The sequence below is a fragment of the Aptenodytes patagonicus genome, chromosome Z (assembly GCF_965638725.1).
Source record: "Aptenodytes patagonicus chromosome Z, bAptPat1.pri.cur, whole genome shotgun sequence".
Lineage (NCBI taxonomy): Eukaryota > Metazoa > Chordata > Aves > Sphenisciformes > Spheniscidae > Aptenodytes > Aptenodytes patagonicus.
The window spans coordinates 31424273-31447483 of NC_134982.1; the positions used below are offsets into that span (position 1 = coordinate 31424273).

Genomic DNA, 23211 nt, shown 5'->3' on the forward strand with positions numbered 1-23211 from the left:
AACTTGCACTTGAATGCAGAAATACATGGATGCTGCAGCTGCCAGCTTCCTGTTCTGAGCTTCATAGCTCTAAACCTTGTTTCATATTAAAACACTATGACCGAGCACAATGTTTTCTACTTCTGTTAGGTAAGGGGGAGTTGGGTGTGTTTTGTTCTTTGGAAGCTTAATTCCTGTGTTTATATCCTTGATACTTGTAAGGGACAAAAAAGTACAGTAATACATCAACAGAAGGAACCAAAATCAATACGAGGTTCCAAGGATTTTACAGTATGTTTTTAAAAGTATTCAAGGAAGCTTCTTTTAATTCTCTAAAGAGCTGTCAGATGAAGTGGGGAAAAAATACTTCAGAAAAACAGTAGCTAATGGTCTTTCAGAGCAACTAAACAAGAATATAACAGAATTAAAGTAGAGCTGCTGTGGTTAGGAGAAACCTCCAGACATTGCCAAACTTTGAAGCCTTCAATTAGAACTACACTGGCCTCAGTTGAAGATTACCACCTGTTTATATACCAATTATCACAGAAAAGGGAATCCAAAAAAGGTCTCCCAGCCCTGGAGAAGCCACCACACTACCACATTTGCATCTTAGGACACTCAGCCATCTGCTTTTAAGGCTTCCCTTGATCCAAGTAGGTTGCAGCCCTGGATTTTCTCTTGGTCTACTGGGAACACTTCCTGGACACCAATTTTCTACTTTCTTCCCAGAAGTTCTCACTATTTATACCAGAACTTTTGCAATTTTGTTATGATCATTCCATAAACCAGCTATAAATTACATTTTTAATATCGCATCCTCCCAAAGCAATGCACTATGTCAGTCAACAGGATTTCTTCTTCTGTTCAGCACCCTCAAAAATATTTTGACCCAAGGACAGAGTTCTCTCAGCAGCGGCGGGCTACCTTTCAAGAGTAGTTTTGCAGACTACATTTTCATTTCCAAATCAGTGGTGAAGAACAGTCACAGAAAATCAGTAGGACCAGGTGATCATCTATCTTATTGACAACACCTTTGCTCCACAAGAGGCATCAGTCTCCAGCTCTCCTTGGATTCACAGCTCACCAGAAACCATCGTCTCCCAGATGGACTCTTGTTTCAAATGGCTGTAGCTCCAGCTCAGCACTGGCCCCACTGCACAGCACTCAGAAGTATACTCACCTGCTGCCTTTGGCACCTGTACTTTAGGAAGTCCAGTGTTTCTTCCCACTCTACATATATTAATACTTCGTTGTGGAGATTCTTCCTTTCTCCTGTCTGAGAAAGATCCATTGCCTGCTAAAGCATAATCCTTCATTCTTCCTTGTTTTAACATCCTGCATTTATTTGTCAGTTTCTGCATCTCTCAGGATCATAACCAGTTGTTCCTCTTACGGAGAAATTCTGCTGCTTCAGGGTCCTTTCTGGGGAACAGAGTGGTTGTATTGATATCCCTTGACTTTAGGCACTGTATTGCCCCAAAGTGCATCTACATGAAAGGGAAATGTTAAGGCTTGAGCTGGTGGAATTCTTACTGACACTGCCAGTACGGAGCACGAACCCCAGCAGCCGATCAACCACAGCAGAACCCGCTCACATGTTTGCCTTTAAAATAACTCTCAGTACCAGCAATGTACTATATATACTATACACTATGCTATGCAATGTAGTCTACATTCTTACTTATCTCTATCCTCAATTACCATTATTACATTACAGGCAATAATAGAACAGGTTCAGACAAATACAGCAGTTATAGGTGAAGTATGAAAACTACAGATAAACTGAATGCTATAACAAGGGTAAGAATGCAGTCTTGATGGACAGTCTAATCACAGATCTGCAGTCAGAGTAATTTTTGATGAGTTTGACCAGGGGTTTTTATCACTTTAAAATACACATAAAAAGTGCACGCTTCGTTCTCCACAAAAATATTTCCTGACAAATATTCCCTTACTGGTGAAGAAAGTAGATGGTATCCTAAACGAGAACTGGTTTTTTTTTTGTTGTTGTTTTGGTGGGGGTTTTTTGGTGTTGGTTTTTTTTTTTAACTAATCAGAAAAGAAACAGCAATCCCCCTTCAAGATGTGTTTAAAGAATCACAATAACTACAACCAAATTATTTTTTTCCAAACATACCCAATACATAGCTTTGGGAGATGTATTCAGGTAGAAAGTTTGAAAAGAAAGTAATTTTCATCACTTCAATGTGAAGTATGGAGGGGGAAAAAAAAAGTCAACACTTCAAATTATGCCAATTTCTTTTATTGCTTAAATAACCTGTATCTTACCAACAACAACAAAAGGCACCACAGTAGGATCAATTCTTTTAAAGATTTGTAAGAAAACAGTTTCTCTTTTCACAGCAAAATTGTCCATCCTAGGTGAGACAACATAAATAATAGTAAGATCATTCTAATGAGCAGATATTAATGCTACAAAACACACTACATCGGCAATACTAATAATAGGGTATGTCATCTAGCCGTTTGCAGACTTTCGCTCACCTAATACACAAAGTATTCAAGCATCAAGTTACTGAACTCCCGTATACCACTAAAAAGATTTTTGTTACGCACAGGGTCTGATAGTGCACAGCTTGAACATCTTCATACGAAAAGAAAAAGATGAAAGAAGACAGCTTGCACCTCAAAACACATTTGCAAAGTTCCCCTCTCTTAGCAACACCACCACACTGATGCCCACTGATGCACCCTCATCCAAAACGTATCAAACAAGTCTTTAGTAAACTACACTCCAGCGTTGTTGGGCACAAAAAAAAAAAATCCCCTCTATATCTTCAAAGTTTTCAGTTGTGGCCCATGTGAGCCCTTCCAATAAAAAAACCCAACAGATAACTTTGAATGTCACTGCTTCCAGCAGGTCTTTCATTCACATACATGCAAGAATGAGCGTGTATGAAATGAAAGACCAAGAGAACAGTAACTACAGACCATTCTTCAAATTAATTCAATGCAAGACAGAAGCATGTCTCAACGGTGATTAGTGGTCAGTTTTTGTCACTCATGCTTTCTTAAATGACGTGTTAAATGACTGATAGTACAAGCAGATATCCAGTATCAGCTGGCATATGAACTGATATATTTACACTGCTGACCAAAAACCAAACACTACTGTAATCCATCTATTCCAGCAATCCTTTCAGAAGTTACTGAGATCACTTTTGAAAAATCAAAGCCACAACAGGTATTGTGTGTCTAGACCTGCTCAGGATTGGTCCCATATTCACCCACCTCACTGAGACTATTTCTAATTACTTTCTATACATACAGCAATTTCAGTTTTTTCCCAGTCTTCCCGCCCCCCAGATTCAAGAAGTTTTATTTTAAAATGTCAGCTCTGCTACTACCCTGTAAAGACACAAATCCGAAAGAATGATTGCTTTCAAGAAAGTCAGTGAAGTGTGTGCATGCAGACATCACCTGTGCATCTTAAGACAGCCTATCTGCAAGTAGCGGAGCCAGACAGAATTACTTCAGGGCCAAGTGCTGCCTTTCTGGACGGGTTTGGATTTTCCCAGCAGCACAGCGCATCCCGAGACCCTGCTGTGCTCCGCTGCCCTCTCAGCACTGCTGCCAGTTCTGTTCATACAACTACAGAATGGCTTTTTTACCTCCTTCCCTTTCCAGTTCTGTTATTTTGCCTCTTGCATTTGGCTCCGTAGGAAAAAATTAAGACCTTGTCCTTCAAATAAGGGGGAAAGACTTGACCATCCCTGGCTGAAGTTACAAACTCAACCACGCTCAAGAACAGAGAGGAAAAACAACCGTGACATGCCTGTTTGTACCTTTCCCTGATAAAGCAACTTCTTACTGCCGAGAGGCGGTTTGCCACCGACAAGCTTGTAACAACAGCAGGAAAAGCTGTACACGGGGCAGCGCTTTGCAGAGCCGTGCAGACGAGACCAGTTCCCGCTAGCTGCGTGCGTGACACTCGTCTGGAGTTCAAGCTGGCTCCTCACCGTGAGTTTATTACTGTTTCATTCCCACGTCCACCCCAGAGCCCGGCAAGCCCGAGGAAAGCACCTTGAACAGCCGCCTGCCCCAAGACCGGAACGGGCCCCGACGGGGCCAGGACTGGCGCTGCCGAGCCCGGCGCCCACCGGGGCAGATGCCGAGCCCCCCGCCGTCCCCAGCCCGCACAGCGGCCGCGCCGCACCCCGGCCGTCAACGGCCGCTCTCGGCACGGGACGCGCCGCCCGGCTGCTACCGGCACCCGGCTGCGAGGGCGCTGGCGGCGCTGAGGGAAGGCGGCGGCAGCCACCAGCTGACAGCCCAGCGGGCCACGGGGCCTCTTCCCCCGCGAGCCGTCAACGAGAAGAAGTACCCGGCCCCGCCAGGGCCAGCCGCTTCCCGGCGGAGGGGGAAAGCGGAGGCCGCCCTGGGCGGCGAAGTCGGTGTCTCCCCGCGGAGGAAGCCGAGCGGGGCGGCCGGCAGCGGCGCGGCGGGGGCTCAGTACTTAACCGTCTGTCACAGTCACGTCCGCGTCCTCCTCTCCCGGCTGCACCTCCAGCTGCAGGGCTTTCTGGCTGGGGCTGGCGAGCTGCAGCCCCGCCGGCAGCTCCTCCCTGGCGAGGACCAGCTTCACGCTGCACCGCAGCAGCTGCTGTGTGTGCGGAGATGGAGCGGCCATGATCCCACCGCCCCGCTCTGCCAACAGCGGCCGCCGCCGCCTGACGAGTCGGGCTCCGGCGGCGCTGCTGCCGCTCCCGCCTCCTCCCGCCAGCCCGGTGGAAGGAGACCCGCTGAGGAGGCTTCGCCGACAGACCACTTCCACGGCCCAGACGCCTCCCGGGGCACCTGCACCGCAGCCGCACCCCCGCCTCCAAAGAGCTCCTCAGCCACTTAACCGCGCCCGAGCACGTTAAGCGGGGCGGGCGGCGGCGGCGGGCAGCGACACCTCCCGGCCGCAGCGGCGCCTCCGGGGCGGCGGCGGCGCAGCCCCGCTGCCGGGCGCGCACAGGGCGCCCTCCGGCGTCGCTGTCGCTGCCGCGCTGGGAAGGCAGCGGGGCACGCGTGGCGGGGAGGCGGTGGCGCCGGGACAGCGCGACACCCTCCCTCCCCCCGCCGCCGGCTCGGGCGGGCGGCTGCCCCCGCTCACCGCCCGCGGCGGCTGGCGGAGGGCCCGGGGCCCTGACACAGCTGGTGGGGACAGCCCGTGCGGGTGGGTTTACGGGCAGCTCTCGCGTCGGCATCGGGACTAGAAGTTTCTAGCAGTGATTTAAGGAGAAGGTTCACTAAACCCCAGCTAATTTGGCTTTTCCCTCCCTGGTGTTTCCCCCTCTGCTGTATTTTCTAAGAGCATAAGGGTGTAACTGTAATATTAAACAGTAGGTGTCGCCATTTTGCTATAAAAGTTTTCCCTGGTGGTGTGGTTTGGTTTTTATTGGGGTTTTGTTTGGGGTTTTTTTTTTGTTGTTCCCCGCCCCCCCGGTAAAAGGAAAAAAAAAACAACCCGCCGGTTACTTTTGTTTGTATGCCTCTGTGTCAAAGAGACACTGTGAAGGTTAATTAATGAATATTTGAGAAGTGCTCTGTTTAAAAGTACTGTTTAAAGTTTAAACGGGCCTCAGCTCATTGAGTTTCCAAACGTTACTGTAATATGTGTATCAGTAATGTTCTCCGGGCCCCAGTGGTGACTTGGGCTATCCTCTCTAGCTGGCTGGAAAGGAAGCGAATGTACCCACCCCGACTCTGTTAAAAGGACTGTCTTGTACAAGGAGATGATCTCCCAACCACACAGAGGCTTAGTCCTCTGAGCCACTTAAGCCACAAAATGTACTGAAGCGGCATGCAAGTTGCTGAACCTGTGTTTGCAGTAATGACTGGGATGGTTTGTCTATAAAGACAACACAATTCTGTTACTGCAATAGCACAGTTCTCCGCCTGGATTTAATTACCCCTTCTGAGAACAAAAATGAGGTATCACCTCTTGATTTGTCTGTGAAGGAACTTGATGTTATTTACCCCTATATGAAGGAGGAATAAGGCAGTCTGCATATGCCATCAGATGTTTGTGCATAGCTTACTGGACACAGTAACTGCTTTGGCACTCAGCTGGACTGCTTATACCCAAAGCCAACTCCACAGCCACTTAACTAACCTCTAGGCCAAAGAACAGGAATTTCTGGGCTGTCAAATTCATCATTGCAGTGAAAGGTTGAACAAATACAAGTAAGGCAAGACTGCATTTGCTGAGTCCAAAAGAAAGTATCTACAGGTAGCTGGAATACAGGGCAAATGCCAGACTAAGGGTTGTAGAAGTCCAGTGGATAAGCAGAAAAGTGTCATGCAGATAGATTCTGCCTGTCCTAGACGTGGGAGCCTGATGACACACCAGTAATAAAATGGAGCAACAGGCAGCTTGTTGCAGTTGTTCACAATGCTCTGAAAAAGAAGGTGGTAAGGGTAGTTTGGAGGCGTTTCATTTTTTTTTCACATGTACAAGGAGACAGAAGGGTATCTTTTTTATACCAGTAGCTTTACTGGATGACTACCTCACCTCGGTAGAGTGTGCCATGACCACCTAGTCCTCAGCAGCATTACTACTTCTCACACCCATAAGGGGTAAACAGTGTCCCACAGAAGAAGCCTGTCCACTTCAGGCAATAGTTATTGCTGCTTTTACCACCTCGGTTTCAACTTGCAGCCTTGCTTCCTTTTTAGCTTCAGGCACCACCACTAAGCCATTGAACAGCTACATGGCTGTGGCTCCAGTACAGTAGTTTTTGGCTGCAACAGTGAGTGTGGTGTAGCAAGGTTGTTTCCTGAACTAAATATATGTGCCTTTTTTTTTGGGGGGGGGGAGGGGAGAGGGGCATGGGGGGAAGAGGTCTGAGATAATATCTGCTTTACAGCCCTTTGCCAAACATATACAGGGCAAATATATTTTCTGAAGGCATAAAGTAATTTTAATTATCAAATCCAACAAGAGGACAATGTATCTGAAGAAAAACCCCTGTATTCCTAAAAGTTTGAGGGACAACAGCCAGTGTGAGCTGGGACTACAGAAGACAGGGAATTTTGACTATTCCTTTTAGCCTGTAATGCACGTCTTGAATTGTTACATGAATCAGCAAAGAAAAAACTTTCAACTGACTATCTATTTATGTTCTGCTTTTTTACTTTCTGATCATTTTCCTATCCAGATTTCCATCAGTCTCTTTAAACTATGTCATTATTCAAGAATCTGAGGAAATAACTTCAAAGGTTATTGCTCAAACCATGTACTACTATATCCCTTATATGGTGAATTCCACCAAAATTCAACTGGAAACACTATTCAAGATGTTGCTCACCTGAAACTGCTACCTCACTGTGAATGCTTTTTTGTGTAGAATGCAGTTATTGTTTCAAAATTGATCTGTGGAAGTAATAGGAAAACAACTTTTAATCCAGTTTTGTCCTTCATTGGCTATCAACAAAGGCAGCAATATCAGTAGGTATGAAGTTAATGCTGCCAACTAGTTCTTCACTAATAGTATAAACACTTAAGTTTTCAGTATCTCTTGCTAAAGCAAGTATTTTATACTCAGATATCTGAACCAAATTTGTTTAGTGGTGCAACAATGTATCCTATTAAATATTATTGTTAAGCATCTCCTTTGACATTGAAGGCTAGAACAGATCAACCAGCACTCGTTCCACAGACATACCCTGTCCATTTGCCAGCTACATGAATTGCCGATTACAAAAACCACCTCGGAGTGTGACAAGTGCTGTAACACAGAACTGGGTTTGAATTTCACAGTCTTTACCAGGTGGACTGCTGTGTCTGCAGAGCCCCATTGCTTTTAAAGTAAAGAGCAATTTGATGTGGATTTGCCAAAATAAGTGGATGGAGGTAATCAAAGTGACAGCTTTCCTACTTGCTATGTCATGCTATCAACGTGAAACGACTTTGATATCATGCTGGTCACTGGTGGATCCCAGATAGAAACCTTTCTTCTGTGACCCTGAAGCCAGTGAAAAGATCCATCAAGAGCCTGGGGAGCACGCCATGCTACTTTAGCTCCAAGCCTCCCTTTGTTGGTGGAAGTGGGCTTTCCAGGCTAGGGCTGTCCCATTTCCTTGCTATGTTACTTACTGTACCTTTTGATTTTGGCTCTTTGGCTTTCTTGGGTGAAACTGGAGGAAGAAGGGGAGTCTAAACTTTTCTTAGGCATCAGAAACTGTTGAAAACCAGGGAAATAAAAGGATAAAGTGATTGCTACCGTTCTGAGCAAAAGTCACCTTGTCACTCACAGAGGCCAGTAAATTCAACGTTTATGCTGCAACTACACAATTCTTTGTGACCCCAGCTTCAATCAATGTGTTGTTATGGCAGCTTCTTCAGCTGTTTCTGCAGTCTTTCAATATTGGTGGAAGACAATACAACCTCAAATTACAGCTTCTGCAAAAGACCAGGTCACAAACCCTTCTTCTGAAGTGCATACTAAAGGGTATTCAGATATTCCCGTTCATAGTAATACTACCGGTAGCACTCTCAAACTGTGCTTTAACAACTCAAGTATTGTAAATATGCTTCTGCCAGTAATACTTCATGAAAGAAGATAAAGAATCTGAGCACTCTTGTGCTTTCAGCAAGTTGTCAGGACTTTCTAACCAACAAATGTCTCCAGCAGCAGAGACATTAGCACAGACCACTTTTTAGCAGCAGTTGGAGCAGAGGTGGCAAAACCAGAACTGTGCCAGGACACCATCTATTAGCGTGGCTCCACTGGGGGGAAAGGTAACATCCAGCTGCAAAGAGAGAACAGCTTGAGGCAGCAATTTTTTTTATACCACTTCCAGCTAGATCTCCAAAAGCACGTCTGACTTATTAACTACTAGTTACTAAATCAGTACTGACATACTATGTCTGCCCTAAACTCTGCTAATGAAAGCAGCAGCAGATTTTATGCGCAGTGTGCCAGTGGAAAATGTCTATATGCAGAGTGATTCTTACTAGAACAGTTCTACTTATAAAATTGCTTAGAATAAACTGTCAGCAGCAGCACATTGTGGTCAAGGAGGGGGTTTGTTTTTTGAACAGAAAAGCCCTGCTAGTTAGGTTAATTCAGGTATTGGGGAAGAACTTATACAATGGGATTTAGCAAAATTTGGGATGAGATCAGCAGAATCAAGTCAGAATAAAACCTCTCCCTAGCATACTGTTAACGGTGCCAAAAATGGATCAAGGTTCCTTCCTTGCCTTGGTCAGACACCTTTGTGGAAAAATAACTGGCTTACATTTCATGTGGCTTTTGGCATAGACCTTGATATGGAACTAAACAATTGATGCACATTGGATTGCTGCAGGCTGTATGACATTTTACATAACTGAAGTGAATGCCTTAGATAAGTCACATTAAATACACTTAAAATAACTCAATATAGAATGTATCTTACTTATTTGATATTAACATTGTGCAGAAAATGACCTTACAGAAGCAACAAAAATAAGCTTCACTTACAGCCCGTCTTACACTTGTGTTTTCTTACAGTACCTAGTACTTCCAAGTTTCTCCTACATTTCAGCTGTGCTTATGCTTTGAAGTCTGGATCATAGTACTTTGGGATGCTAAACTAAACTTCCATTGGTTAACTAATTAAACCACTTTAATTAATATCAACAGCAGCAGGGGTTGAATTCTGCAGGGTCTTCTGGTAACACTGTCAGTGGAAAGAACTGAGTAATGTAGCCTGTTAGCTATATCAACTGTTAGCTGGTGTGAGATCCCTCTAGAGGGAGGTGTCCCTCTACAGACTGTTTCCTTGTGCATGTGTGCTGGAGTAAGACCTAGTTAGTCTCAGCAAGGCACCAGCTAGGAAATGAAGTCTTAGTCTTGATTAGCAAACCAATTAGGAGTATTCTGTAAACATAGGTGTGGCTGGTCACTGGTGTAGAAAATTTAGTCTTGTTTGGTAGGATGCGTTGCAGGAACCAGTATTGTACTCTACTAAGCTTTTGGTCTTTATTTGAAATTAAAGGATAGGCAATGACTGGGCCATAACTTACGGCTGAACTTCCTGAGAAAACTAAGCTTTAGGATGCAACTTTTCTATCTTTACCACAGTTTTGTGTGAAGTACCAGTTTTAATCTTGATCTCCAATAGTCATTCTGATATTCTGGCATCTATTGCTCAGTCGGTCCTCCCCTGTTAAAATAACATTCTGCATTTCTTTATATGAAACAGTGCCTGCAACACGTACTAGAGACCCATAAGATATTTGACCCAGTAAGATTAGGCCTTTGTCTATGTTTTGTGAAACTGCCAAAACATCCAATGCATTAGCATACTGCAGAATATTTAGAGCAAAACTTGCAGAAGTAGATTCCACTGGTAATGAATTCACATCACTGATTCCTGGAGGCCAAAGTCCGCATGCCCCCTCACTGACAGCTGTTAACTAGCTAAATCTGTAATTGGAAATTACTATTGAAGTTAACAAGTATATTACTATCTGTATTTACTGGGAATGTGACAGCTACTTAATTGAATTGACACTTCAAAATATTAGTTTCTTTTGCAGTCTGAGACACACTCGTTACTTAGTTCTGTTGCTGCTAAATAAAAAATTGCAGTCTTATTTAAAAGGCATAAGTTGAATTAATTTTTCTCTCAAAATCAATAGTACCACAGTCCAAAATATCTGGCTATATAAAAACTGAAGCAATTCAGATATGTTTGTAACAAGAAAACAAATTTATTGATTTTAAAAGACAAGACACAATTTTGTTTTGAAAAACACAAGAAAGCTAGCCTGAGTTCAAGTCTGAAATATTCAGAAAAATCCTACTGTCTTTAGTATGTTCCAGTCATTTTTTTAAACAACACACTAAAAGTTAATATATATTTTTATAATTATAAAAGTTCCCCAGTTATTGTACAGTACACAATACAAATTGCCCACAAACTATTATTTAGCTCCTGCCAGTTTTGAGAGGACATGATATACTAAAAGATTTAGCATTTCTCACAAAAATCACATCAGGAAATACATATTTACAAAATCAAATACATTATACAAAAAAACATCACGTTATTCTGTAAAGATGTCTTCTTTAAATAATTAAAAAGTATATTCAACTGTAGTCCAAAAACTGGAAAAGAACATTACATTATCTCACACATACAATCTACAAAAAGTTGCTTACCTCATTTACATAATATATTCAGTCAACTGGAAAAGAAAAGTTTGAATATGTCCTAGTGTTATGATGTTTCTGTGCTGTGGGACTGAATAACGTAATCTGCCACTTACTAAGTGAAATTTAACTGATGGCACTTAAAAAAAATACAGTATAAAATAAATGCAACAAAGGAAGTTTCCTAGAAGGTAAGAAAGCCCTGAGTGATGATAAAATTACTAATTGGTAGCTCTAGAATTAACCTAATTAAAGTTTACCACCTCAGGCACAATTTTCCAAGTTTTTGAAAGGCACTCAAAGTTTCTTTAACAGCCTCATTGGTTATTAACTGTAAATCCAAATTTTCAGTGAAGATGAGTGGAGATGGGCAACTTGCTTTGGTACAAAGTGGTATTTTCCTAGCATATTTAAATTGCTTGATTGGGTTACTTTAAGATGGATATTTAATGTTTAACTACAAGGCAATCACTTTAATATCGTATTGAAGGAAACTTTACGGGAAACCTTTAAGTATTCTTTGTGTAAAAAGCTCTTGCTGGTATCAGTGAGTCAAAAAGAATTGAACTGAGTTCCTGGTAAATACCAATCCACGCGAGGTTGTTCCTCCAAAGTCTACATTCCTCTTATAAAGACATTATTTCAGAGTAAAATTCATCCAGAACTGAAAAATCCTGTAAGATGTTTGCACCATAATCAAGAAAGTGCTTAAGAACATACGAAGAACATTTTCCTGATTTAGATTTAAGTGAGGCTCATTTGATGCTCATAGGCTTGTTCTGGGCCTTCTTTTCTACAGTGAATTTCAGCCTTAATGAGCAATCTACAAGAACAATTCTTACCAAATATTTAACTACTCAGGGCTTCCAATCCCAAAATGCTAGTTTATTTTTTCAACAGGAAAAGGAAAAAAATCAGAATAAAACAAGAGTTAAAATGATAATTTTCAAACTAAGGCATATTGTACTTCAAACACATACTAGGCAGTCACTTTGTAAGTGGCTTTTACTATTTCTTAGTTAAACTGGTAAATTAAACTCAGGTCTACTGGCACATAAAATCACTAGCAGCAATGATCAAGGCATGCAAACTCAGAAGCATTTACAGTAAATTATGAAAAAAAAGTTGTTAAATTAAAACCCTTTGAGTATTGCATTTATGTTAATTAATTATGCATGAATTTGCATTAACTGACTAAAAATGTTTACAACTTACTTGCACTATACTACTGATGTAATTCCATTAAATAACTTAAAGTGAGACCCTTTGTTTTTTGCCCTCAGCTGGACTTAAATAAGTACAGCTGCACTTAGTGTTTGCGGACTCATTGATATTGCAAGAAACAGTAGAAAATGTATTGTACTCTCACTTAGTAAGGTGGCATTTCTATCTGTAAGTGCTACTACACTTGTTCCCTTGTTCTTGTAAGCAGTATTTGTAAGAACAAAGGGGCTTTCTGAAACGGCAAAAAGGCTTGTGCAATTTCTAGGTTGCTTTTAAAATTCTGACATTCAATAAGGGCCATCCAAACTGTACCCCTGTAAATGAAGATGAAAAAAATACCTTCACCTTTCAGCTAGTCATTATTGCAGTGACTGAGTTTTAAAAGGAGTATCAATATAATCGTGCACTTTTTGTTCTTGTTTATCAAAAACACCACCAAAAATTTCAATGCAAACATACCAAATATTCTGCAAAATTTATTCTTCACTAAGCCTTCTTTCAATCCTAAAGATTCTCTTTCACAGTACCAGAGTATTCCAATCCTAATCTACCTCAGGAGATTTTCAAAATAGTTTGAATATATTTTCTAAACATTTATCTTCTAAAGGCATCTTAAAGTAGACAACTTCGTATCTGTAGACACATACGTTTTATTTTCCTTATACATTTATGCAATTATGAAAACAAGGGAGCTGAAGTACTGTTTTAGACAGTACACATCAATGGCAGTGAATATTTTGCCTACATCTATTGAGACTCCTATAACAAAACCATTCCCATATAGTCTGCAAGTATTTACTTTAGACATAATTAAAAAAAATTTCTACAACACTATCAGCTATTTCAAAGTATATGTTCAATGGACTAATTAAATTATCTAAAAAGCTTTGTTCCCATCATGTTACTTACAATGCTCAAAGGGTTAATGCAAGGCATTATATCAAATTAATTTTCTAATACTAGAACTAAGCACTGTGTGTTTACGCTTCTATTCCAGTTTTTATTGTTTGTTTGTCTTAAATCACCAAACAAATTAGCAGATACACTAGAATTCCATTTATTGATTTGTTTTAAACCATATACAAAGAGGATGTCCTGTTAGAGAGACAAGGGCCCAATTTTCAGAAATTCATACTGCTCGCTCAAATGAATGTTTTAAACTCTGAAATTATTGTTGTATACTTACATTACTAATAAATCTATTTTTCATCAGCCCTTTTAAGGCTATCAATGGTTGTTTTTATTTTGTAAAAACATTCTGAATTAAATTGGATTGCAGTGCATCTCTAATACAAAATTTTTTCTAAACAGTGCAGATGTCAACTGGTGAGAATGACAAAGATATCAGATCATTTCTCATAGGGAAAACAAGGTGAACAAAAGAAGTGTTTTAGATATTTAAAAATACCTCGCTTTAAATTAGATTTGTATATAGACCTATACATTCCTGAATGACATAGCTTTATCTGTTTTCTTATTTTTGAACTAAAGGCAGTAATGCTGTAAATCATCATTTTATAGGTAAATAATTTAAAATCTATTTTCCAAATTTGTATGGAACTTTTTTTTTAAAGAAGGTGCTTAGAGCATGCTACAGTACAATAGCAAAACACAGAAATAATAATTGAAAACAGCAAAAAAAAGCTTTAAAACTGATTTACCATGAGAAAGATTAAAATGTACCAACAAATTCTAATAAATATAAAACTTTTGAAAATTGGGCCCTGTGTTTTGAAAAGGTAGTTCAACAATACCCATTCCCCTACACTGTTCACTGTGCTATTTGTGCTAATGGGGGAAATGCCTCTAAAGTAATTATTTTGGATTCCATGTCAAGATTAGATAAAATACATAAACCATGTCAACTCTCATAATGTCTACCCTGTGGATACATGCTACACCTCTCCAGAGCACTAACAATAGACTTCAGAGCTGGTGTGGCAATGCAACCGCATGCTACACATTACAGAATATGGACTGAGGTATTCGTATCTCTCTAGTTTAATGGTTACCAAAACCCAACTATTAAATAGCAAGAGTGTGCAAAATGTTTTATCTAAGTGTTTGATTAAAATTTCAGTAAATGTAAAATCAAAACAGAAGACCCCCAAACCTGTAAGTATACAACGCAGCTTACAGTAACATAGTTCTAAAAAAATCTGGTAAAATCTTTAAAATTTAAGCATAGGAATACAGACTCCCTTCAGTTTTCTGAACCTGGGATAGTTCCAATTTGTTTTGATAACGCATTGTTTTTAGAAGCTATGAAATACATTCCATTTTTGTATTCAGATTTTTGTTCAGTTTTGTTTTGCACTTTGTGAACAGTGAACAACTGAGTGGAGTGGGGAGCTAAATAATGAAAGATACTCAGGTCCCACCTTTTTTAGCAATCTAGATTTACCTTTTACAATCGTACTCTTTTCTCAGCAACAACAAATCCAACATTAAACCAAGAAAGGACAATAATAAGAAAACATTATAGGTCCGTCAACACAAAAATTGAAACAAGTACTACAGTATTAAAAAAAAGCTGAAAATGAAAAAAATGTTGAATTATTTCACTTTATTTTACTTGTAAACATCTTATAATGCACAATGAAGGGGAGTAAATATTTATCACAGCTTAGTTTTAGTATTTTTGGTGAAGGGTACAGATGTGCTGATTTCCAAGGAAAAATCAGGACACACTGAGCAATATATGTGAGAACAAAAACTATGATGAGATTCAGTGCATTTATGAATTTAGAAATAATGAATATAAACCTCACTTTCACTTTTTACTGAGGCAAAAGCCATCTACTGACATTAGTAGGAATTATGCCTACATAAAATGAGCAGGATGGGTTCACCTCCCAGTTCTGCAAAGGAATTAAAATTTAATTTTGTACACCAATAATGTTAGGACATTTTAGATGATGTGCAGCTGTATTTGGAGCATATGTAAACTCTAGCAACAAACTTGGTTGCTATAAATATGCTGTTCGTTTTACATGCTCTTCTCCCATTTGGTATATATGACTTTAAAGTCATTTTCAGACACACTAGATAAACCAAAATAAAAGAATCCGTAATTTTCTTACACAGTCTTTTCTGTAAAGTTGATCTTTTTGTGCTCTCCTTCACTTTTTGGCTTTTTTGCTTATTTAATTCCACTATTTTAGTGTAGCAAATTCATGTGTCTGCATAATGAAATGTTTAAGAAGAAAAATTTGAGTTGTTTAATGTCAATTAATATGATCTCTATAAACTGTCACTATTTAACCATTAAAATGTAATATCTGGCTGATACCCCACAAAATATAGAAATTGAAAACACGCACTGCATTATGTACCTGCTCATTTATTTCTTTTTAGTTTTTAAAATTAAAAGTAGGCAAGGGTTTAGAAAATATATAATCATGCTTGGGACTATGGTCAATCTATTTCGACATTTGAAGTTGGTATTAAAGCTAGTTTTGCTTTCCAAATTCCCAAGCAGATTTTATTTGTAATAAAGTGAAATCCAGCTAGAAATGAGAAAAAATAGGTTTATTGTCATTCTAAGAGGGATATTAAAATCATTTAATAATAAAAAAATCCTTTTATTCTTTTGAAGGCTATGTAACCTGTCCTTACTTCTTAGGGAATTTGAAAATGACAGGCACACCTTGTTGAATTAATTTTAAGAGTTAAGAATAACAAAAAGTACTAAGTCTTAGCTTCAGTTCTGTTTAAGGCACCATGTAATAGCCGAGGTACAATGATCCCTGATGTACATTCTTAAATGGCAATGGTCCATCTAGCCACCTATTCAAATTCTACACAATTGGGAATAAGTACAAGTGAGGTGTGCCAGTTACACTGCCTTATCTAATTTTTGTAAAAATTTAAATCCACTTTAACAACAAGGAAATATTTTTGAAAGGAAAATGATGCAGGTTGCTACATTCCTTGCATTCTATAAATCATCTTTTCTAAGAGCAGCAGATTGAACCACTAGTAGGAAAAGACCTGGAATAGAAGAAAGTCATCCAAATGGAATGTTTTCCTGTATGTCCAGTTCAGCATAAGTAGCACGTACACTTAAAATTAATAATAATAATCAAGTCACTTCTTTTTTAGCTTCAGTTTCTAACAACTACAGTACCACTCAACAGCCAAAAGCACCTGTTCAGTGGCCCCACATATAGAATCAGTAGTCTTCAAAACAGAGGAACTGGTATGCAAATAATATCTGGAACTGTTGATTTTAAAGGAAGCTTGCATTGTTTACATGATGGTCAGATAATTAGGTACGTTTATGACGTACACATTACCACATTCTGTTACAATTCTGTCATTTAAACTTGCTTCGTGCTCACAGAAAGAAACTAGGAGATCTTCCCAACCCTCCAGCATTATTACAAAAATTCCCCCTGAATGCTCACAATTTTATCAAAATAGTGTTTTCTCGTTGTCCAATGAAAAGCACCTTTTATAACAAATTTGATACATCTGCTGTCAAATAAGTATGCCTCCAGTGTAAATCAAAGAAAATAGTTCTTTTGATATTTCACAGAAGTGCATCTAATTAAAAACCTATCTATAGGAAATCATCATCATAACTAATAATTAACATTAAAATATTTTTAAAAAACTATGAAAAAATTTAAATTATCATAAGGACAAAAACATTAACATTAAGCTTTGCAAAAATCTTCCTTGCATTTGATATTAAGAAAACTCTTCATACTGAGCGGCCAATGTAAAATGATTCTGTTTACAAAAAAATCTTTTTTTTTTTAAACAGATCTGGCAAAATACATACACCCATTCCATTTAACAACTCCAATAAAATAACGTTCAGCACAGGTAAAATTTGACAACAGTCGACCTTCGGACTTATTCTCTTTATTTTTTTTTTTCATATTAAACCCAAAGGGCTGTGTGTCGGGGGGGAGGCTTCATATTAGACTGCAGTATATGTATTTCCAGTAGCACTGCATTGTCTGATAGTCTGAGTAGTTGCAACAATGTGCTCATTATGAATTGGGTTCAGGAGGTTCTGCTGTACTCCACTCTCAAGCACTGGCTGCATGCAGCCCACCTGGAACGCCTGGTTTAGTTCTGTTTTCTCCCTCTTAGCTTGTGGCTCTCCATTTTCATCCAGTTCTTCATCTATTTCACTTTCAACTTCGCTGCCCTCATCTGCACAAACAAACCACCATGAAACTAGCACCAAGGGAAAAAAAATCTAATACAAGGACCTTTTTTTTTTTGCAAATAATAGTTGAAATACAAAAATACAGGGAAGATTAGCGATCTGATAAAGCACGAACTGAAAATTTAAAATTTTAATGGAAAAAGTCAATTATTATCTCAAACAGGTAAACAGACTGTCAGCTTTGATGACTTGAGTTACACACTGTTGATACAGTATCTGGAAAAAACATTGCAATCTCAAAAACAATCTCTAACAAACAACGTTAACTTCATATTGCAAAATGCCTCTCATCCCTAAGACATGATGAACAAAAGAGTTGTTACTCTTCGTTACAGATAGGGAAACTGAGGTGAAGAGATTTGGGGTCACTTGACCCCAAATTTTGACGTACATTCTTATACTGACTAGTTGAGTGATCTGGGGTCAAGTCACCCCAAATCACTCAACTAGTCAGTATAAGAATGTATATCAAAATATGGCATGAAGAGGTTATAAGGAACTCATTTCTTCCTATCCTCTTCACCGACAAGTTACCTGACAACTACTTGCATGCAATTCTGCCTTCTTCACTTAGCAAAATGTTTACTACAGATAAACATACATAAGCATACTCCTGTCTTTCTTCCCACAGCTGTTATCCTCCTCTGTCCTATCAGATACAACTAAATTCTGCATAAAACTTGGAATTTTTCTTGTGTCAATAATAAACATCTTTAAAATATATTCTTATTCTAAAACAAACCTACAATATTCTAGTCATTATATGCTGCATATTACCTAGATAGCTTATTGTATCCATATAATATATTAACATATCTGTATAACATATACATGGACTTTAAAGCATGTATAAATCCATGCATAAAACAGCTTTAAATTCTGTTTTACTGTATTTTAAAAACATAAGGACATATTTTGCTCCAAAAGGCACATTAGCTCTATCCAGAATTATACACTGGAGAGATTAAAATGCTTACCTTTATCCATATTTCCAGGGGACACAGCATTTAAATCACCAAACTGCAAAATAAACAATGAAAAAACTGGACACAGTCTTAAGCAAACGTGAACTTAGAGTATCTGTGATGGAGCAGATCTGTGCTCCACTGGTTTGAGGCTAGCATTCAAGCGCATGATCTTGGCTGCAGCCACATCCATAGTACAGTAATTCATTTTTCATTCCATCCTAGTCTTGTGCTTATTAAGACAATTATCACTAAGTAAACCCTCAAAAATTAAAATGGGGAAGTACAAACTTTTTAAGATTACTTCATCAGGGCCTTTGTTGCTTGAAGTGAGCTATTTCTGTGTTGTATAAAGCCATAAATTATGATGGATATCCATTCTGAACTGCCAACATTTTAACAAAAAGCTCTTTTTAAAATTTCCCAGAGACAACCTTAATTGTGCTGGAACAAAAATGAAGGTGTGCCACAGTGTTGCAAATCTACTTGTAAGGTAGATGAAAGGCACTGCTGAGAAAGGGTTTACAATCTGGTAACCAATTTACTTACATCAAAAAAAAGACCTTTTCAAAAAAGTTGCTCACAAGCTAGATGTATGACCTTCCTCCCTTTCCTTCTCTGAATCCTCTAAGTTTCTCTTAAATAAGAATCAGCAGCGGAAAATGCCATCAATGAATCTCAAATTAAAAGAGTGCATTATTTAGATAAATACATTTCTAGCCATAAATTATACCACCAGTCTTTTTCAGAACAACTTTGCCAATGCCTGTGTCCAAAGCTGGGAGAAGAGGAAGGGAGAAAAATGAGAATGCTTTTCTCAGCTGCAACACCAGTTTATACTGTCTTATGGTGTTTGTCAGACCATAGTCTTAGACTTCCTCATTTTGTTTCAGTCACAGTCATTGAATACACAGAAACATAAAAAGACACGCATTTAATGAGTATTTACTACTTCTATTCTGCCCCTCTCACCTCCAAAAGTTTTGGGTTACTTACTTCCTCATAATATCTCCATCTTCAGTCTACATAAACTTTTTAGAAGACCCTACATACATTTATGTCTAACATATACAACGTCTGTTAAGATGACAAGAATGTAGTAACTGTATACTTGTGTAGAACCTTACTGCAAATACAAGGCAGAGGTTAAGCAGATATACTATTGGTTGGTCACTAAGCAGAAACAATGTTATTTAGTTTTTCTGAAACATGTCATGCCACATGATATAAAATCATCTGACAAATAAAGCTGAGACATTTCCAATTTCTCTTGAAAGTATAGCATCTATTTATAGTATTTAAGGAGCGTATCAATATATCTTGAGGGAAGAATGATACCTGATGCCAAATCAACTCGCAAAATGACTTGCAATCAGTAACATAGAATACGACACAGCGACTCCCAAATGTAAAGATGTAACACATCTGTCCCGTTAACTATCTAGCATATTTTCAAATATATCCATTTTCCAGCACTTTTGAAGTGCAATTCTTTGATGACAATTCATGCACTCCTCACTGTCTCACTCAAAATAAAAGGTTAGATGAACTACTGGAAAAAAGAGGGATGAGATAAACTTTGCCTTGCAGATGCCATAGATGAGTATAAAAAAACTGGTTATTAACTGAGACTCTTGTTCTGTTTCTGAAACCAATGATCTTTGAAACACATGTATGACAATCAACTGTGTTGCAAACATCTGTATATGTCTGCGCTGGTTTTATTACATGTTTGTGAACAGTGCCATACAAGCCAAAATTCTGCACGTAAGCCATCCTTCTGAAGTCAATGGGGGTACTCAGCTCACTTGTGATAACAATTGTGTGGGAATTCAAAATGTGTGCAAATACATGTAAACAGATCCATGTAAGCAACACCCTCCTATTACTCTGTTCTTTTTTTATTTTCACATAAGATACTCAGTTCTCAAAAACTGGAAAAAGGCTGTATGTTGATCAACATTTTTCAAACTGTGCACATGAATCTGTATGCAGATTTGTAAAGGAGCAAGCTCATTTGGAAATAATTGGTTGTTAGAATTCAATGTGATCTTAGTACTCTGACAATCAACCAATGAAACAAGTTGGAAACTGTTGTATGTATTTGTAACCCAACCTATTGTTATATTGCAGAACATCCTACAGCTCCACATAAACGTTTAAAAAATTTGCAAAGACATATACCCAAATTCATCACTAAATCTATCAATCTAGTCTCTTACATATTATCTTACCTCTCCCATAACTGCAATAGGTGTCTCTCCTGTTGCCTGAGCAACACGATGTTCTACTAAGTAAAACATGTATTCATCGTAAAGCAAGCGGATCAGATGAAAAGAGCCAAAGCTAGCAGCACTGCGCAAGGTTAAATCTCGAATCACCATTGAGCTATTCAAAAATAGAAAAATATATATATTTATGTATTATATGTCATAGTCATTTTAACACTTATCCACGTAGACATGTCACCTCAAAACTAATATTCTCAAAAGTAACGTTATCCACAAATGCCTGATTTATGGTGTCTTCAGAAAGAGATGTCCAGGAAAGGCAATCATTTGCTTCTCTCCTTTCTCTGAAGGTATTGTTGGACACCACATTACATAAGAAATAACCAGATTGTTTTGTTTTCAGTTTTTCTTTGTTTTGGTATATGCATAACTACCAATACTTGACCATGTGTAAAACCTAACTTGAAAGAAAACTTTGTTGAAAACATAAACAACTAAAATGGTAAGAAATTCAATTTTAAACAAACTAATGCTTAAATAGCGTCTGTTGTGTCCATCTTCACAGTACAAAGGTTTTAATTGCCACAATTTTTAAACTTTGAAACTTAAAATTACAAAAAGATAGGCTTGTGTGTACATATAATATTGACAAATTCTGGTATCTTCAGCAAGTAATTGCTACAGTCATTTTCAAAGAACGAGGTTTACTCTGATAACTGTTTCAATAAGCAGCTAACATGGAATGCTTGTCTTAATGTTCGTTTTACACATTAAAAACAGGTTTTGTCTTCCTTATGTAATAAACATAGATATCACAGTGTTTTAATAAATAATATTAAAAATAGTGGCTTAACAATTGTGTAGTTATTCAACCTAAAAATTTCATATTATGTTTCTAACTCAGGACAAAATTCCACCTGCATTCATTTGCACATGGCCCTTACAACAATAAACGAGGATCATTTAAGTCCCTGCCGATTTGCAAGTAGCCCTGAGTTCAAGGTTAACAACAATAATTTTCTGAAAAATCACCCATGTTTTTCATGACCTAGAGAGCCACTGTGTGATATTACATCTGTCAACTTCACTGCAGTGAACAATTCAGCAAATAATAGAATAGTTAGAATGTTTTAGAAGTCTATTAAATACTACCTGTAGAAAGACCATTTTAACAGAAATTGCCGTGCTGCTTTAGGAAAGCTGGGTCTTCCTTCATATGGTTTCAACGCTTGCATCATTACATTATCAAGCCAGGCAGCCCACTGCTCCAGAGTGCTCTGCTGTTGAAGAGTCATCTTGAAATCTGTTTCTAGTCTCTGAACCATGTTGTCATCACACTGGCACACCCAGGAAGCCTGCTCCTGTTACAGCACATGGCAACTCTTGAATTAACAATACATAATCCAAAGCACAGTATGTAATTCTTTCTCAAAGATTAAGCAATTCAATGGATGAAAAGGACAAACCCCACTTACTAGACAAACTAAGATGCAGTTTTTATTTTTCTGTCTATCATGATTTTGTTGAAAGCAAACGGATGGGAAAAGCATAACATATAAGAGCAGACATCAAATAAAAAAAATTTAGAACAAACAATGGAAATGACACAAGTATTTTATAGTTTTCCAGATTCGTTTTCAAAAAAGGCTTCTATTTTCCCCATTCATCATTTTTCTACGGAAATATTTGCAACTTGTCAGTTTTTCTGGGACTACAAGGCACGGCAAGCAGGAAGAACAGTTAAATGGGGGGCTAAGGTAATAAAAGTAGCAGCAAGAAATCAAGTGCAAGGTTCCTTTCGTTCTGAAGAAGTTAAGCTTAAAGACAATTTCTGTTATATCATCTTATAAAAAAAAGTTTTGTGTATAAATAAGGATTGTTTTGTTTGCTGACTATAGGCAGTAATAGATTACATTACTTAAAGTACAACATAAACTGCACGCAAATGGAGAAACACACTCTGCATACAATAATAAGCAATTTAGTGAGTGTTATCAAGTTTAAATAAGGCTAGCTGGTCAATTCAGAAACTAAGAGACAAAAATGAAGACTCACTAACTGCAAGCCATGTCCTTAAACTCTAGCTATCATGTGCTGAGTTAACACCTCATTCACAGACTCTGTATTCATGTTAACATATTACAATACTTAATATACTATATCTTTGGTCAAGTACTCTTGACTGACTTTTGTTAAGATGATTAACAAATACATTAAAACACTTGTTCACAAGGAAAAGAGGCAAACATAGAACTACCAGTAATCTGGAACATTTCACTTTGCTGGGCAAAAGGAAAAAAATACTTTTCCTCAGAGGCACAGAAACAGGTGGAGAAATTAAGCTTAGTGAAAATATAAACTTATATTCTATAGCTAACTGGAAACTAGTTCTAGTCTGTACTAATCTAATCAATTACTCAGGAGATCTTGTAAATTTTAACATAGGCACTTACATAAAGTATACTAATGGTATTGTC

The 23211-nt window shown here is 38.4% G+C and overlaps 2 protein-coding genes across 6 annotated transcripts in view; both read right to left on the reverse strand.

The window, feature by feature from the left end:
- The window catches only part of LOC143172968 (histone-arginine methyltransferase CARM1-like), a 74337-nt gene extending 69549 nt beyond the window's left edge, over positions 1-4788 (reverse strand). Inside the window, 1 exon segment of the mRNA XM_076362895.1 lies at positions 4462-4788. Within this exon segment, the coding sequence (XP_076219010.1) occupies positions 4462-4630 (169 nt within the window). The 5' untranslated portion in view covers positions 4631-4788.
- A 12261-nt stretch (positions 4789-17049) lies between these two features.
- The window catches only part of RFX3 (regulatory factor X3), a 129793-nt gene continuing 123631 nt past the window's right edge, over positions 17050-23211 (reverse strand). For 3 of the 5 annotated variants that reach the window (XM_076362733.1, XM_076362732.1, XM_076362729.1), the window contains 4 exons: positions 21887-22095; positions 20738-20891; positions 18516-18558; positions 17050-17522 (listed from right to left, as the gene is read on the reverse strand). In XM_076362733.1, the coding sequence (XP_076218848.1) occupies positions 17284-17522; positions 18516-18558; positions 20738-20891; positions 21887-22095 (645 nt within the window). In that variant the 3' untranslated portion in view covers positions 17050-17283. Of the gene's footprint in view, positions 17523-18515; positions 18559-20728; positions 20892-21886; positions 22096-23211 lie in introns of those variants that run through there. The other 2 variants (XM_076362734.1, XM_076362730.1) reach the window with 2 other exon arrangements.